The 17,496-nt window shown below is 39.3% G+C and overlaps 1 protein-coding gene across 15 annotated transcripts in view; it reads right to left on the bottom strand.

The window, feature by feature from the left end:
* Positions 1–5,466: 5,466 nt before the first annotated feature.
* Positions 5,467–17,496, bottom strand: part of C2CD5 (C2 calcium dependent domain containing 5) — a 91,745-nt gene continuing 79,715 nt past the window's right edge. For 6 of the 15 annotated variants that reach the window (XM_061417642.1, XM_061417645.1, XM_061417654.1 and 3 more), the window contains 5 exons: positions 13,806–13,856; positions 12,809–12,910; positions 11,302–11,492; positions 7,489–7,635; positions 5,467–6,765 (listed from right to left, as the gene is read on the bottom strand). In XM_061417642.1, the coding sequence (XP_061273626.1) occupies positions 6,634–6,765; positions 7,489–7,635; positions 11,302–11,492; positions 12,809–12,910; positions 13,806–13,856 (623 nt within the window). In that variant the 3' untranslated portion in view covers positions 5,467–6,633. Of the gene's footprint in view, positions 6,766–7,488; positions 7,636–9,286; positions 9,412–11,301; positions 11,493–12,808; positions 12,911–13,805; positions 13,857–17,496 lie in introns of those variants that run through there. The other 9 variants (XM_061417651.1, XM_061417650.1, XM_061417652.1 and 6 more) reach the window with 3 other exon arrangements.

Genomic DNA, 17,496 nt, shown 5'->3' with positions numbered 1-17,496 from the left:
TCTCCACATAAAAACTCCAAAGAAATACAGAAAAAGCTAATGAATCAATACATCCTGGATGCAGGATGCAATACCAATGTAAATAATCAATATTTGTATATACTAAAAATCAGTTCTCAACCAAGAGGTCCTGTCAATCCAGTGTAGCCGAGCTAGTCAACATTGTCATTGCTGGAGCAATTCAACATCCATATGCAAGCAAAGGAATGAATGAATGAATAAATCCTTGACCCCTACCTTATACCATATACAAATGTAAATTGAAATGATCATGTACTTAAATGTAGAGGCAAATAAGCCAGAAGGAAAAACATAAATACAGTATACTAACGCATATATATGGAATTTAGAAAGATGGTAACAATAACCCGGTGTACGAGACAGCAAAAGAGACACTGATGTATAGAACAGTCTTATGGACTCGGTGGGAGAGGGAGAGGGTGGGAAGATTTGGGAGAGTGGCATTGAAATATGTAAAATATCGTGTAGGAAACGAGTTGCCAGTCCAGGTTCGATGCACGATGCTGGATGCTTGGGGCTGGTGCACTGGGACGGCCCAGAGGGATGGTATGGGGAGGGAGGAGGGAGGAGGGTTCGGGATGGGGAACACATGTATACCTGTGGCGGATTCATTTTGATATTTGGCAAAACTAATACAATTATGTAAAGTTTAAAAATAAAATAAAATTAGAAAAATAAAAACAAAAATGAAAAAAAAAAAAATACGGGAGAAAAAAAACCCAGATGTTGGAAATTGAGAAATGTACTTTTAAATAATTCATGATCAAAAGAAAACTGTAATGAAAAATAGAAAATATTAAAAACTGAACAATAGAAACACTGAAAAAAAAAACCCTGAAATTTCTAGAAAATGTTTTCGAGGTTCATTAGGCAAAAATTTCTTAGAACACCACACAAATTACAAAACAACAACAAAAAAAGAATTAGACCTCACCGAAATTTAAAATTTCTATTCCTCAGAGATAATGTTTAAAGAATGCAAAATAAGCCACAAACTGAGGGGAAATGTTTGCAAAGTACATATTAAAAAAAAAAAACAAAACAAAAAACCCTGATATCTAGAATTTGTAACTCTCAGAACTCAATAAACAGTTGAGCACCATAAACTGAATTTTGGCAGGTTTTCTCAGATGGAGCAGGCATGAAGAAAATTACTTGCTAAAGAATCCTGGAAACATACATGCGCATCTTGGCCAGTTTGACATCCTCACTGCGGAAAAAACCAGCATCGTCTGCTCTACTGTGTGGAACCCGTTACAACAGTGACACCATGTGGCAATGAGAAGCAAGTGCAAACCAAAGAGGTTCTGAGAGCTGAGCGCTTTGGGGGCTGAGACCTAGAATTGAAGACAACTTCAAAGACTGGAGATCATGAATTTCTGCTTAGTCTATGAGTATTAAAAAATTAATTGGAAAACAAAAGAGATACAACTATACTCGTACCTTGAGTTAGTGAAGCATTTTGTATTAGATGTTATTACCATGTGCTGTGCTTCAGTTCAGTTCAGTCGCTCAGTCGTGTCCGACTCTTTGCGACCCCATGAATCGCAGCACCCCAGGCCTCCCTGTCCATCACCAACTCCCAGAGTTCACTCAGACTCACGTCCATCGAGTCAGTGATGCCATCCAGCCATCTCATCCTCTGTCGTCCCCTTCTCCTCCTGCCCCCAATCCCTCCCACCATCAGAGTCTTTTCCAAGGAGTCAACTCTTCGCATGAGGTGGCCAAAGTACTGGAGTTTCAGCTTTAGCATCATTCCTTCCAAAGAAATTCCAGGGCTGATCTCCTTCAGAATGGACTGGTTGGATCTCCTTGCAGTCCAAGGGACTCTAAAGAGTCTTCTCCAACACCACAGTTCAAAAGCATCAATTCTTCAGCGCTCAGCCTTCTTCACAGTCCAACTCTTGCCGGGGTCCGGCGAACTCTCACAGCCACACATGACCACAGGAAAAACCATAGCCTTGACTAGACGAACCTTTGTTGGCAGAGTAATGTCTCTGCTTTTGAATATGCTATCTAGGTTGGTCATAACCTTCCTTCCAAGGAGTAAGCCTCTTTTAATTTCATGGCTGCAGTCACCATCTGCCGTGATTTTGGAGCCCTCAAAAATAAAGTCTGACACTGTTTCCACTGTTTCCCCATCTATTTTCCATGAAGTGATGGGACTGGATGCCATGATCTTCATTTTCTGAATGTTGAGCTTTAAGCCAACTTTTTCGCTCTCCACTTTCATTTTCATCAAGAGGCTTTTTAGTTCCTCTTCACTTTCTGCCATAAGGGTGGTGTCAGCTGCATATCTGAGGTTATTGTGCTTAGTCACTCATAAAGAGCACTGTATTTGATATTTGAACTATATCTCTTCAGTTTAAACTTATGAGAACTTGTATTAGTTTACTATTCCTACTATTAAAAAATGACTGCAAACTTAGTGACTTATACAAGTTTAGCTTACAGTTCCACAGGTCATTAAGTCTGATGTGAGTCTCCCTAGGCTAAAACCCCTTTCTGCAGGCTCAAAGGAAAGAATCCATTTCCTCCTCCATTTGAGGTGAGGCAACATTCAGTTCTTGCAGGTGTAGAACTGAGAACCCTGTTTCCTGGCTAGCTGTCAGCTGGTGGCCATTCCCAGCATTGAGATGCCACCCACATTCCTTGGTTTATAGCTCTCTTCTTTCTTCTTGAAAGTCAGCAATGGCAGTTGAGTTCACCTCTCAAAAGAATCTCTATGACCTAGTCTCCTATCCCTCTTTGAGAGGTAAACTCAACCTGCCATTGCTGAATTTCAAGAAGAAAGATTAGGTTCTAGGACTTTCACAGATAAACTTAGATAATTCGCCCATCTCTAGGTCTTTAGCTTTGACCCTATCTGTGAAGTCCCTTTTGTCACGTAAGGTAATATGTTCACAGGCCCTGCAGGTTAGGCTGTGCACATCTTTGCTGGGAGGTGGGAGGCCGGGGGGACATCATCCTGCCTACCATAAATATATATCTTTCAAATATTTAAACGTCTAATCTTAAAAATGTCTTTTCTACTGGAGAAGAGGCAAACATTTTAGGATAGGATTTACCCAAATCTTCCTAATGTTTCCTTCAGCCTGGTTCCTTATTCCCCTCCATATGCTGTGCTGTGCTAAGTTGCTTCAGTCATGTCTGACTCTGACCCCATGGACTGTAGCCCACCAGGCTTCTCTGTCCATAGGGTTCTCTAGGCAATACTAGGGTGGGTTGCCATGCCCTCCTCCAGGGGATCTTCCACGTGCAGAGATGGAACCCACGCCCCTTATGTCTCCTGCATTGTTCTTCACCCCTAGCGCCACCTGGGGCCTGTACTAAATTTAACTTGAGCTCAACAATGGGGCTTCAACAAACCTGAAATAGTGTGCAAAATTTCACCTCTGTGCTTATTTTTCTGGAGAAGAGTTCCAGAGCTTAGATCAGATTCTCACAGTACTGTTTGAAAGACCTCATAGAACAGAAACACAAGTTTCACAAGAAAGTGTGAACTTAAATAAAAGTTTTATTCATAATAGCCAAAAATGTTGTCCAAATGGGATGCCTCATACTAAGTGAAAGTTACCAAGCACAAGATCGTATTGACATGGACGGGGTAAGTTAACTGACTGCAAAGGGGCACAAGGCATTCTCCTTGGTGATGAAATGTTATCTTGGTTACACAACTGAATCTATTTGTCAAACTTTGACTCGTACACTTAAAATAGATAAATTTTATTGAATGTAAATTATATATTAGCATATTTTAATATGTAAGAATACATACTAGGTTATTAACATGGATTGGGAGGGATAAGATGGGGGAAGAGAAAACCAGGTGAAAAGGTAAAAAAAAAAAAAAAAAACACCAATATACTTAAAAATTAGGTACTTGATCCAATTTATGAAAAACTGTTTGTGTATGCATGAAGCTTCTTAGCTACCTGATACTGCAGTCCAATACTTGCATCCTTGGCAAGTTCAAATTTAGGGGTAGATCAGATGATGGAAACCTGGTGATGGTTTATGGCAGAGTAGGGCTTCCTGCATGGCTCAGCAGGTGAAGAATCCTCCTACAACGCTGGAGACATAGGAGATGCAGGTTCAATTCCTGGGTAGGGAAAATCCCCTTGGAAAAGAATATGGAAACCCACTCCAGTATTCTTGCCTGGGAAATTCCATGGACAAAGGCGCCTGGTGGGGTACAGTCCATGGGGTCACAAAGAGTTGGAGATAACTGAGTGACTAAACACACACACGGGAAGTGAGGGAATGGGACAGTGAGTTTAGCAAATCTAACAAAGGACTGGATAACTTGTGTAGTTTAAGCTCTGGAGTACCAATAGAGAATGAGATACTACAAGGTGTGCTAAAGTCCTGTCACTGGCCTCAATATTTCCAAAAGATTAAGTCCCAGTATGTTTGTCTAAAATGATGTTTCTGAGGGAACTTACACACAATGAACAGCAGCAACTCTTTCGGCATCAGGTAACATCAGCCTTTCCAGAAGGAGCCATTTCTGGCATGGGCTGACTACCTCACATGTGACCCACATTGAGCAAATGGCCTGTGTCAGCAGACAGAAAACCTGAGTAGTTATAGAAACTCTAGCTTTTCTAGAAATCAGTCTGTGCCTCTGTTAAGTATCCAAATGTTGAGACCAAAATGGAAATACATTTTGGTCTCAAAACGTAAAACAAAAACAGCCAGTATTATGTTTTAAACATTAGTAATAAGGTACATGCACAAACCTAAAGGAAATCAACCCTCAATATTCATTGGAAGGACTGTTGCTGAAGTTCCAATACTTTGGCCACCTGATGGGAAGAGCTAACTCATTGGAAAAGACCCTGATGTTGGGGAAAATTGAAGGCAAAAAGAGAAGGGGACAGCAGAGGATCAGACAGCTAGCAGATAGCATCACTGACTCAGCTGACATGAATTTGAGCAAACTCCAGAATGTAGTGGAGGACAGGACCCAGGCATGCTGCAGTCCACGGGGTCGCAGAGTTAAACATGACTTAGTGATTGAACAACAACATGCACAGGATATGACACAAAACAGGCACTCAACCAGTGAGCTACATTATTAAGCCCCTGCCAAGAAAGAACTCAGAAACATACTCAGGAATCACAAAATAGCTGTTGTATGGATGGATAAAACTATGAACAAGTCAGTCAATTCCAAGTACCTGTTTTTCCAGAATGAGCTTAAGTATTATCCTCTTGGGGAAGCCACCTTCATCCCAAGCTACACACATTTTCTCACTTAACCGTGCAGGTTTCCTACCACCAACAACGAAAGTGGCACAATTACAAGTGTATTTCCCCTCCAAATGAAGAACAGACATACAACAGAAGATTGCTGACTAAAGAAATGAAGATGATCATATGGAAAGTGGTTTCTGACCACTGACAATACTACAAAGGGGCAAAAAAACAGATTTAGGAATATTCCAGTTTATAAAATCTTTTATTTAAAAAATAAAATTATAAACAAAATACAGAAAAATATTGACACCTGTGATAACAAGGAAATGATTCCTAATCTTTAGGGCAGTTGTTATCCTGGAAGAGCAAAATCATGAGTTTTAAAAAGAAATTTTATTGTCCAAAGGAGGAATGTACTTTTAAAGGTTCATCTGTAATATGTATTTGGCATTGACAAAAAAAAAAGTATTTCTATCTATACATTCAACATTCTGCAGCATATTTACATTCAAGTTACATTTCCAAATTCTATGCCAAATACAGTCTACCTCACCACCCCAAACCCCTAATAAGATAGTACTAAAATTCTGTTTATTTGTAAGAGTTCAGTATGACTTTATTAGAAAATAATTTTATGTTCCAACTAGATCAATCATATTTTAACTACTCCAACAAAACTCATTGGCCTGTTCTTCCCAGTTGAAGCCAAGCCCCTTCCAGAAAAATTAAACACAAATTGAAACTTGGGTAAAAATGAAGTTATATAGTAATTTTTTCCTCCTTCCTTAGAGATATTATTAAGCTTCCGATAAAAGGACATTGGCTCTGATAAACAGATTTTACTTTTGCAGCAATTAAGATACAAGTCACAGAAGCTTAACTCCTTTTTCAAAGATGGCTAAAGTACTTTTCCCTTTCAGCTGTTACCAGATTCTTCATCAAAATAACACATTAATAAACTCAGAGTTTTCTGAAAACTTTTCTCCATTTTCCCCATACATTCCTCAAATCAGATTATTTATTAACAATTTGTTAATTTCTTGCTTAATTTTTATAAATTACACCAGGATAGCTAGCCTAATTTCCTGATAATTTAAATTACGATTTTATTAAAATCAACATAAATTATAAATAGCTTGCATCTTTGCTACAGTTCTCAGAGAAATTTATCTGAACTTCCTGGGGAGTCAAGCCTCCATAAGGCCTGTCTGTCTAGCCTTGGTTAAAAAAAACGTCAAGATTCGAAAATTCTCATGCCTCCAAGCGATCCCATTCAAATCAAACATTCTCATATGGGATCAATTCTTTCTTAATTCTCTCATATTAAGTTCATTTTTTATGTCTAGTACGATAAATGAATGACAAAGGAAATTGATGAATGTCATTTAGTTGAGCTCTTTCTAACTGACTTCAGGTTGTGACTTCTCCTCCAGTACATGAGGGCTGGCAACTGGCAGCAGGCTGCGGAGTAGACACCACTTCTAATTCAGATTCACGAACAAAAACCACCGCATCACCACTGACGTTTATAAGACACTGTGCCTAAAAGAATAACACATTTCAGTCACATTTCAGTAACACGCTCATACTCTCCTGTTACGCTGGGGGCAGTGTTTATGTTCTACTGTTTCTGTAGAGCAGAAACAGGCATACAGTTCAAGAAAAAAATGAGCAAAGGCTAAGAAGGCAATGCATAGGAAAGGAAACAAAAAAATTCATTAATATAGTTATTTAATTTTTTAAAGGACTATGTTTAACAGTTGTAAGTGAATTATTATGTTAACAAAGCTGATAAGAGAAATCTATTCTAAAATTTAATCTAAGTAACACTCCCCTATCCTCATTAACAAAATTATATTACTTATTAGAATTAACAGTGTGGCCCCATCAGGATGTACTCTTTACCAGCAGGGCAGTCAGAAGTGGACAGCATCACAGCTCAAACCACAGGGCATCTTTAACTGTCCTCCATTAGCCATCACTGGATCCCAAAAACACCCCCCCTAAGAAGGTGGTGGGAAAAGTAATTTAGGAGCAAAACTTCCAGAGGTATTTCAGACTACTAACTAGTCACTGGGGATGTGAAAACAACACCTGACCTATGTATGACCACAGTTACAAAATATTTACTAAAACATGTTTTAAGCCTCTGGAATCAAAGAGCTCTGAGGAACAATTCTCTTTTTTGGAGGCGGATGGGAGGTGAAAAGGCCATAGGGTGAATTCGTAGGGTCTCCCCATCAGAGGTTTTTAACTCCACCTCACCTGGTTTTTGTTTGGATTCTCCATGAAGACACACTGCTTCATTATGTAGGAGACGACAGCGTTCCCTCCCAGCGCAGCCACGTGTGCACGCACCATTGCAAACACTTCAGCGATAAAAGCATGGAGAAAACCACTGACTCCACCTTCCTAAAGGACAATGCACAAGCAAACCAAACTATATACCTGGGTAAATGAATGTACATAAAACATCAAAGAATATATATTAAAACAGTTTAAGTGATCTTACTATAATGGATGGTCCTTTTAATTTCCTTCACCATGCAGACCTGTTGCATGAATGAAAAACCTTTACCTAACACATGTCTACAACAGGGATTATTGTTGGTGTTCAGTTATTAAGGTGTGTCATAATCCCAACAGGGATTACTATCTTGATTTTAGAGATGATGGAACTGAAGCTCATGTGACGTGTCCATGATGAAGGTGGAACACAGAGCTAGTGGACAGATGGCAGAGCAAGAGTTCTAACTGTTCCTCCACTGTCAACACCTCCCTCCATGAAACTGTTCCCGTCATCATTCAAATAAATTGATGATAAATATACACAATGAGACTTCCCTGCTATCCCTATCTCCCACTTTGAAAATGAACCATGTTCCAAGTCACACTTGTCTTTTACAGTTTCTTGAAGGTCTGACACCTTTTCCAGCCTCGGGGTCATCGTACATGAAGGGTCCATACCCAATTTTCCACCAGGGTAACTCATACTCAATTCTTCAGGTCCTGGTTTACACGTGACTTCTTCAGAGCAATCTACCCCGCTGCTGTTGCTGCTAAGACGCTTCAATCGTGTCCGACTCTGTGTGACCCCATAGATGGCAGCCCACCAGGCTCCCCCATCCCTGGCATTCTCCAGGCAAGAACACTGGAGTGGGTTGCTATTTCCTTCTCCAGTGCATGAAAGTGAAAAGTGAAAGTGAAGTCGCTCAGTTGTGTCTGATTCGCGACCCCATGGACTGCAGCCTACCAGCCTCCTCCATCCATGGGATTTTCCAGGCAAGAGTACTGGAGTGGGGTGCTATTGCCTTCTCTGGCAATCTACCCTATCAGACCTAAATTACATTCTCCTGTTAATATTCTCTGAGAGCCCTTGTTGTATTTCTTTATATGACTTACCATTACTAAGAGCTATCTATTCACCACATGATGATGATTTACTGTCCACTAAATTCCATCATGCCAGGGACCGCATCTGCCATGCTCACAACTATATATGCTAACACCTGTTTCAACAGGGGCATGTACCCAGTGATCTATACATATTTGTCATGGAAGGAAATCCAACAATTTGGGGAACTTTTGCAGTGTTCAAAACCAAACAAGACAGAAACCAAAGGCTAGCTGATAGCTTAGAACGCTTTACAATCTAAATTTCCCACAAATTTTACTGAAGGTTTTTTACAGTCTAGGAAGAAATTTCCAACTTCAAATTGGAAGGTAAGGGCAAAATTTAATACACTGTTAGAAAAAGCATTTGTCTAGGTCACATTTTTCTGAAAAGCTACAGGATCCTACATAAAGTTTGTCATTAAGGAATTAAAGGAGTTGCTTCAGCCTCCCTCTGACTCAATCACAGTCCAGGACAGTCTTTTCTTCTACTTTCATCAGTTTTCCTCTTACATATAAAATCAAAAAATTCTTAGAGTAAAAGACACTACAGAGGGGTAAATTCTAATATTATGTAATTGAAAGCAAATAACTCAACAAGGAATGAACAGATTTCAGATACTACACTATATACAGGCTTCTCAGGTAGCACTAGTGGTCAAGAACCCACCTGCCAAAGCAGGAGACATAAGAGATGTGGGTTAATCCCTGGGTCAGGAAGATCCCCTGTAGAGTATGGCAACCCAGTCCAGTATTCTTTCCTTGAGAATCTCATGTTCAGAGACGCCTGGTGGGCTACAGTCATGGGGTTGCAAACAGCCAGACACAACTGAAGCAAATTAGCCCACATGCATGCATATACTACATATTATACTATTAACTATATTATAGCTGGTATTATAAATCTCTGTTGAAGGAAAATCTGTGAAGCAACATTTCGGGGTATGGTTGCTTCAGCAGTTGAAAAGACACTTTGGAAAGAAAATTTTACGCATTCAACAGTATAATATCCATGTGCAACTGGAAAAGGTTAATTCACCAATCTATGACAGCTTCTCAAACCCAAATTTGTCAAACCTCAATGGATTTAAGTGTTGCCTATTTTAATTCTATATTAAAAGGTTTTTGAGAATATCTTGAGATAGTTTCTTTTCCATCTCAACACAATTAGAATATGATTATAAAAATAATTTTTCTTAAAGGAAACATCTATCTAATTAATTAATCTGTCAGAAGTCACTCCCTCATTTACACAAAAACGGCTTGTGGTTACTCTGCACCAGGCACTCTGCTGGGTGCAGGAGGGTGAGCCTGAGTTAGTAAGCAGGCTGCCATTTCCAAGAAGGCATAGAAACACTGCTGGTGAAACAAGGGGGGGGAAAAACACAATTAAGTTGTGTTTATAATTGACACACTTTTAAAAAATACAAACTTCTGCTAAAGTAAATTTTGAAGAGTTTATTGGGTTTCACATTTAAATAATTAAACATTTTCCCTACTCACTATATTAATTTGTTTAGCAGCCCTGCTCAAGAAACATAAGACAAATAGAAATATAATCTTTTCCTGAGTTTAAATTCTTCTGTAATGCAAGATATAATAGGCTGACTCTGATTCTTAATTCTGACCTCATCAAGCAAGAGATTATAACTGCTGTTACTTAAAAAACAAATTAAAGTTTAATGATACCCAGTGTGAGGTAGAACTTGAACAAATAACACTGATGGCTAGAGGAGAAAACAAGCAGCCTCCTTCTTTGTCAGGAGAAAACGACAGAACTAAATGATATAAAAAAACCTCCAAAGACATCTATTCAGGATACAGTCCCCTACTATTTAATGTGAACTCTTAAAAATTGCCATTTAAATCCATCTCAGGCAAATACCTACTGAGAAACTAAGCTATTCTTTCAGGGCTGTTTTAAACCTCTATCAAACATGGATACATTTATTTTTTTTAATTTACCATCTGATAAGGATCTGTAACTTCTAATAACAAATGAATTTAAACCCAACACAACTCTTGTGATAATACTGAAAGTGAAAATGAAGTCGCTCAGTCACGTCCAACTTTTTGCGACCCTGTGGACTATAGCCTACCAGGCTCCTCTGTCCATGGAATTTTCCAGGCAAGAATATTAGAGTGGGGTTGCCATTTCCTTGGAGAAGGCAATGGCACCCCACTCCAGTACTCTTGCCTGGAAAATCCCATGGACGGAGGAGCCTGGTAGGCTGCAGTCCATGGGGTCTCTAAGAGTTGGACACAACTGAGCGACTTCACTTTCACTTTTTACTTTCATGCATTGGAGAAGGAAATAGCAACCCATTCCAGTGTTCTTGCCTGGAGAATCCCAGGGACCGGGGAACCTGGCGGGCTGCTATCTATGGGTTCGCACAGAGTCAGACACAACTGAAGCGACTTAGCAGTAGCAGCAGCCATTTCCTTCTCCAGGGCATCTTCCTGACCCAGAAATTGAACCTGGGTCTCCTGCATTGCTGGCAGACACTTTTACCATCTGAGCCTAATCTACAGCCAATCCAGACAGGTTATGGCAAAAAGTGTGTGTGTGTGTGTGTGTGTGTTACTTTTGGCAAAAAAACAATTTGAAACATGTTTAGTTTTGATACTACTACTTTCAACCACAGAAAATTCACACACACAATGAAATAACAACTATAAAATTACCTCACGTAGAGAAGTGGTTTCCCGAATGAAAAACATGTTAATTATCCCAAGATATTTTGTTATTTTTGCTCCAGGAATGAAAGAAAGAGGTGTCATCTTAACAACCCCAACGGTGGAATTTGCACAAGGGGGAGCAGAACGATTCCGGAAGTTTCCTTCACCCATTGGACTTGCTTTTTCAACTGTCACTGCTAAAATTGGAAAGAGAAGAGAAAGCATCAAGATCACATGTTGGTGACTCAATGATTCCCTAGTGTTTCCAAATAAGTGGTGACAACATTCAGCTGTCTGTGAGGCTAAGCCATGTCATGAAAGAAAAGAAATTATCATGCACTGCATGCAGTTACAAATAGAGAGAGAAAGAAAAACGTAAGAGGAAATGCTGGAATGGAATCTTTGGGAAGAAAAATGGCATTCCTGCAAAAGAAAATGTCGATGCGGTGTAGCTACACACACAATGATCGTTATAAAGTGAAGACAAAGAAAAAGCGGTAGAGCATTAAAAAATCTGCTGTAGGAACAAATTATTACGAGAGTGTGAAAGTTGTTACATTTCCCAGTGCAGTGTTTTCCATCTCTTTTTCAGACGACTTCTTCATTGTCAACTTGTAGATAAACCTTATCTTAACTAGTTGTAGCAGGTTTCTTTTCCAAACCTTCTCGATCAAAGTTGTCATTTAAAAAATTTAACAAATGACCTTGGCTGTCTAAAAGTTAATTGTTCATAAAATAACAAATACCTACTGCTTATCAAATAACTACCATAAACCAGACACACACACACGTGTGTGTGTGTAATTTTCACAGCAACGCAGCGACATAGGTGTTGTCATCCCCATTTAACACATGAGGAAACTGAGGCTCACAAAACTTAAATAACTTGCCAAGGTCACACAGCTATTAAAATGACACTTTTAGGATTCAAAACCAGACCTGGTTGGTTTCATAGCCTGTGAGCTTACCCCTAAATACAGTTCCTTCCCTTTAATGTCAACTCTTTCACTCAAATACATTTACCTCAAAGTCTACCAAAACACATGGAGTATAGATTAAAAAAAAAAAAAAAAGTCTTAGTCCTGATGCTGAGTCTAGCAGTGAGGTAAAAGTTGGCCACTTTCTCTCTGGAGATACCTTCTACTCTCACTCTAGACATTACTCTTAGTAATCTGACAGATGCCATATACTACCGAGTACCTTGGGCCCTGAAAGAGTCTCTTCAATAAAAGCTCATTAATTTCCTTCCACTATGTGACACAATATCTATTTATATACGTCTAAGAATACCTTCCCAAAATAAAATACTAACAACACAACCCTGCAGCTACAATTTAAACATCTAAAGGCCCTTCAAAAGCTTTTGCTAAATGACCATTAGCATCTGCAGCTTTCACACTCCAACACATGATTGATTGGCAATGTTATTACTGAGTAGTCAGGGCCAGCCTTCACCACTGGGAAATCACGGATATGCTTCTCAAATCACAACGTGGTAGAAACATCCGCCTACTTGTCTTAATTGATCCGCGCCTTATGGTCTGAGCTTTCAGTTTAATGAGCTCTATCCAGCTGCTGCATCTGTCTGCAAAGGAACTGTAATCAACTGACGTTGCTGAAAACACAGACAGAAAACAAAAGAAAAAACAAAGAAAAAATATGGATGACGTCTCTTACTCATCACAACACCCCTCTCGATGATGTAATTTAACTGTAACTTAGGGGGAAAGGTGGTCCTTTTCAAGTCAGGTTGAGAGAGATAGTAAAGAATCAAGCTTTAGACACTGATTTGTCCAAAGCCAAGTTGTCGGTTGGCTGAGCATCTCTGGTGATGTCAGAGCTGTGTGGTCTCTTAGCGGGAACAGAAGCGGGTCTACCAAGATCAAGGAAAGGGTCACGTGCTGTGTTTTAACTAACTTCCTTTCCCTTGTTTTTATTTTACACTGTTTTTAGCTGTTTATACTTAGGACTTTAATTTACAATCAGAACTTTGTGAGTAATTCCTTGCCCTGTTTTTGCCCTGAAATCAAAAAAATAAATGAATAAATAAATAATGAGAATCAAATGTTAAAGGATACATGAAAAAAATCACTAGTTAACTTATTTTTTGCAAACGATCTTCTTTCTACCAGTAGTAACAAGGAAGCCAAAGGGTCATTTTTATCAATATTCTATTTCCACATCTGATTTTGGCAACAAAACTTCTATTAACATGGAGTGAGGATCAAGTGTGAGCCCAACAAGTTCTCCTTTTCAAAAGAATATCTTTTACTACTGTTGAGCTAAAAAATAATATTAAAAAGCTAAAGTCTTATATTTAGAAACTGGGACACTACTAAAATGCTAGATGGCGTAAATATTACTTGAATTTCACAATCTAACTACAACAAAGCCACATTTTGGTGTCTATCCCATTGTCCAGAGCATTTCTTCGATGTCTGTATCCTTATGCATCACCATGCTAGAATTTCACACCTTTGGTGACTATTTGCTTCATTAGACAAACTCACCTCTCTGTGCAGCTGGTATACCTGAGTTAGAACTTGCACTCTCCAGGTGTTCTAGTAAGACAATATGAACAACATTAGCTTGGATGCTAAGTACAAGCCAGTATCTCTTTGCTCTTGGTTAATACTCTCTAAAAACCAGATGAATAGGAGAAAATTTTTATGGCCTCATTATAAAAGCAAACCAAATAGAAGTACTTAGGTTTAAAATGGCAGTTTCTATTGATATATGAAAACTAGCTCGGTTAATAAACACCATGCCAAGAAAGATTACTTGTTATTATAACACAAAGAAAGTTCCAGAAAGTCTACATGTTAGAAAATACCAACACAGTAACAAATGTTATCGGGAGGGAAGCAGGATGTGGGAAACCTGAACAGAGAAAAGGGTCGATGTACTGGGAAGAAAATCTGAAATAAAAGAGGGAAGGTAAATGTCTATGGGGGAAAAGCCAGTAAGATTAAGAGCTACAGACAAAGCAATGACCTGTGTCTCATAGATAAACACACACCATACATTAGCCCTGCCCCACCCACCTCACCACCAACCCCCTCATTCAAAGCTTTCACTTTCAACAGCTTCCTCTGAAACTATCATGACTTTATGGAACTAAAAGGTGACTACTTTCCACAGAAATAACTAGGAATCCCAAACTATAACCTCCTTTCTAGTACGCTCACAAAAGCAACATCATGAATTCTTCCTGAAAGTTTATATTTTTATCATAGATATTTAAGGAACTGTACAATTCAAACAGCACTACATTAAAAAAAAAAAAAGTCATCATCTATTTCTAATTTTCAGGCTCTACCCACACTAGCATATTTGAATTTTTGTTTCTAAGAATCTCATAACTGAAGATATATAGTGTTGCCAAGACAGAAATAACTCATAAAAACACTAAGAATAATTTGGGTCAGCCATTTTTTATTATTATAAACTAAGTAAATAAGTAAATATATAATATTTTTGTCTCTGTGTCATATGGTGATTTTGGGGGTAATATTCTTAAATTTTTCAAAAATCAGAAGTATACAGAATGTATCTGCCAACTGGGGGACAATGACATATCTCCCATCCCCACTCCACCTCTTTTTCCCTAAGGCTAGTGACCACGAGCTAATACTGGAGAGAGTACAGTGGTCAACATTCCTCTTGAGATACACAGCTGTCCAATAAAAGGGATCATGAGGAGAAGTTCACAAAATGACTTGTGAGGGGATCACACTGGGTGTGCCCTGACCACCATGAAGTTCTCGAGGGAGTGTCCTCCTGATTCGGGATCCTGAGGGGTACTGGAAGCCCAGAAGGAGACAGGACCTATAGCAGGAAGACTAAACAGAACTGACACTCAATTTCTAGCAACAGCTGATCCAATGCAGAAGCTGGGAAAGTAAGTGGCCCACCCCAGGCTCACATATCCCAGGAGAGTTCCAGGACTCCCAGAGGTCCTGGGCAGCACAGCCTCACTGAGTACTGACACAGAAAATACAGTTGGCATTAAAGACCCTAGTTTTATCGTGTGGGGATGGGAAGAAGGGAGAGGAAGCTAAGAGAAAACATGAAAATGACTAAATTATCCTCTATACCTTCATATTATCTTGGCAATATGGAATTCCCTGGTAGCAACTGTATATGAAATGTCCACAAAAAGAGCTTATACATGTAGAATCTATCTGCTCCCATCTTCAAATATGTCAAGTGTTAAAAAGTAAAGGTATACAATGGTCTGTAGATTATCTGTGTTTTTTTTTTTTAAAGGATAAATAGAACATCTTTGCAAAGAGAGACAATATAGCTATTAGAAGCACTTGCCTCTTGGGAAGGAAAATGAAGGGAGAAGGGAGCTTTATTTTGGACTATGTGGTCTTTTTGTAGGGTTTGAATTTTTTATCATGTACACTTACTACACTTACTACTTTCCCCAAAGTTTTACAAAAGTGGAGAAGAAGAGAAACAAGAGAGCAAAAATATTTATTCCCAGCCCTCAAATGTGAATGAGTCAGGAGACTTCTGACCTCACTGAAGGAGAGCAGGTTCACCTTCTGCCACGTTTGCCTGGACACTCATTTTTTTCTATCAGAGAAAAGGCCCAAGAGAAGCTAGTCCTGTGGACTTCAGCACTTTGGACTGGTCTGAACACCTCAAACATTTAATGACCTCAGGCTCTCTGCCCCTTCTGATTACTGTTTGGCTTCCCAGGTAACAGACTTTTCAAGAGAAGGTAGCATAGACATTAGCTGTCTGGCTCACTGACAAAGCAGAAATTCTGGTGGTGTGTGTGTTAGTTGCTCAGTAGTATCTGACTCTTTGTGATCCCATGGACTGTACAGCCTACCAGGCTCTTCTGTCCATGGGATTTTCTAGGCAAGGATACTGGAGTGGATTGCCATTTCCTTCTCCAGGGGATCTTCCCGACCCAGGGATCGAACTCAGGTCTCCTGCATTGCAGGAAGATGCTTTACCGTCTGAGCTACTAGGGAAGCCCTCTGCAATCTCTAGTGCGTGCATGCTCAATTGTGTCTGACTCTTTGTGACCCCATGGACCATAGCCTACCAGGCTCCTCTGTCCACGGGATTCTCTAAGGCAAGAAAACTGCAGTAGGTTGCTGTTTCCTTCTCAGGGGCTCTTCCCCACCCAGGGGTCAAACCCGATCTCCTGTTCCCTGCACTGCAGGCAGATTGTCTACTGCTGAGCCATCGGGGAAGCCCCATGCAATCTCTAAGCCAGTACTTCAAAAAGGCAACAGATTTCATACTCAGAAGTAGAAACTTTTTAAATGTCCTTGAGGCTTTGCTGGGGAGCCAATGCTCAGTTCTGGCCATTTGTATATCTCTGTGGAAGACTTTGAGACAAACACTTCGTATGTCAGGTCCCCACTGAAGCCGCAAAGAGAGTTTAAATCAAGCCACACAGCAACCCAGTTCTCTTACCATTTCCTTGCCCACTGAATACAATTTTGCTATTCAAAAAATCTACTAAGTGATAGTGATGATCCCTCAAAAAAAAAACAATGCTGGAAAGTTAACAAGGCAAGCAGAACAACATATAGAACTATTTTCTTAGTATACTCTAATGACTTTTAACAGGCCTGAGCAGAGTGGGGAGGGGGATTAATCCAGATTAAAGTGGTTTAGTGGAAATGAGCATACAGATGAAAAACAAAAAGAAAATGTAGCAAGAATTCTTCCTCCTTCAATTATACCCCTGCCAGTGCTTCTGAAGTTTGAGATGCCTCCATCCTCCTAAACAATCTGTCATACCAATGACAAAGGGATGTACTAGTCACGATAAAGTCTTACACTGACTACTCTTCTGACAATTTACTATCATTAAATTTTACAGATCATCTTTGCTCTGAATAATTAAAAAAGTCTTTGAGACATTCTTTTCCTGTCACCCTAAGAAAAGTATTAAAGCTGAAAAAATTCCTGCAAACTCTGAAAAGATTCTCTGGCAGATAAAACTATGTGCAATCTGGAGTCTCTAAACTATATTATTTTCCTATTTAAACATGCTCAGTTTTAAACTATGATGATCAAAATTTGGTTTTATGTTCCTTTAGGCATTTCCTTAATGCACTGATCAGTATCTGGCTTAATGACTGAGTGAGACAAATGATGTATGTAAACATTCAGTATATACCTGGACCCTAATGGTCTTCAAATATTGGTGGTTTGATAATGAAATTG

Source organism: Bos javanicus, chromosome 5 (assembly GCF_032452875.1).
Source record: "Bos javanicus breed banteng chromosome 5, ARS-OSU_banteng_1.0, whole genome shotgun sequence".
Lineage (NCBI taxonomy): Eukaryota > Metazoa > Chordata > Mammalia > Artiodactyla > Bovidae > Bos > Bos javanicus.
Note: the sequence above shows the minus strand (reverse complement) of the source record. Positions and strands in the feature narration are given on the sequence as shown.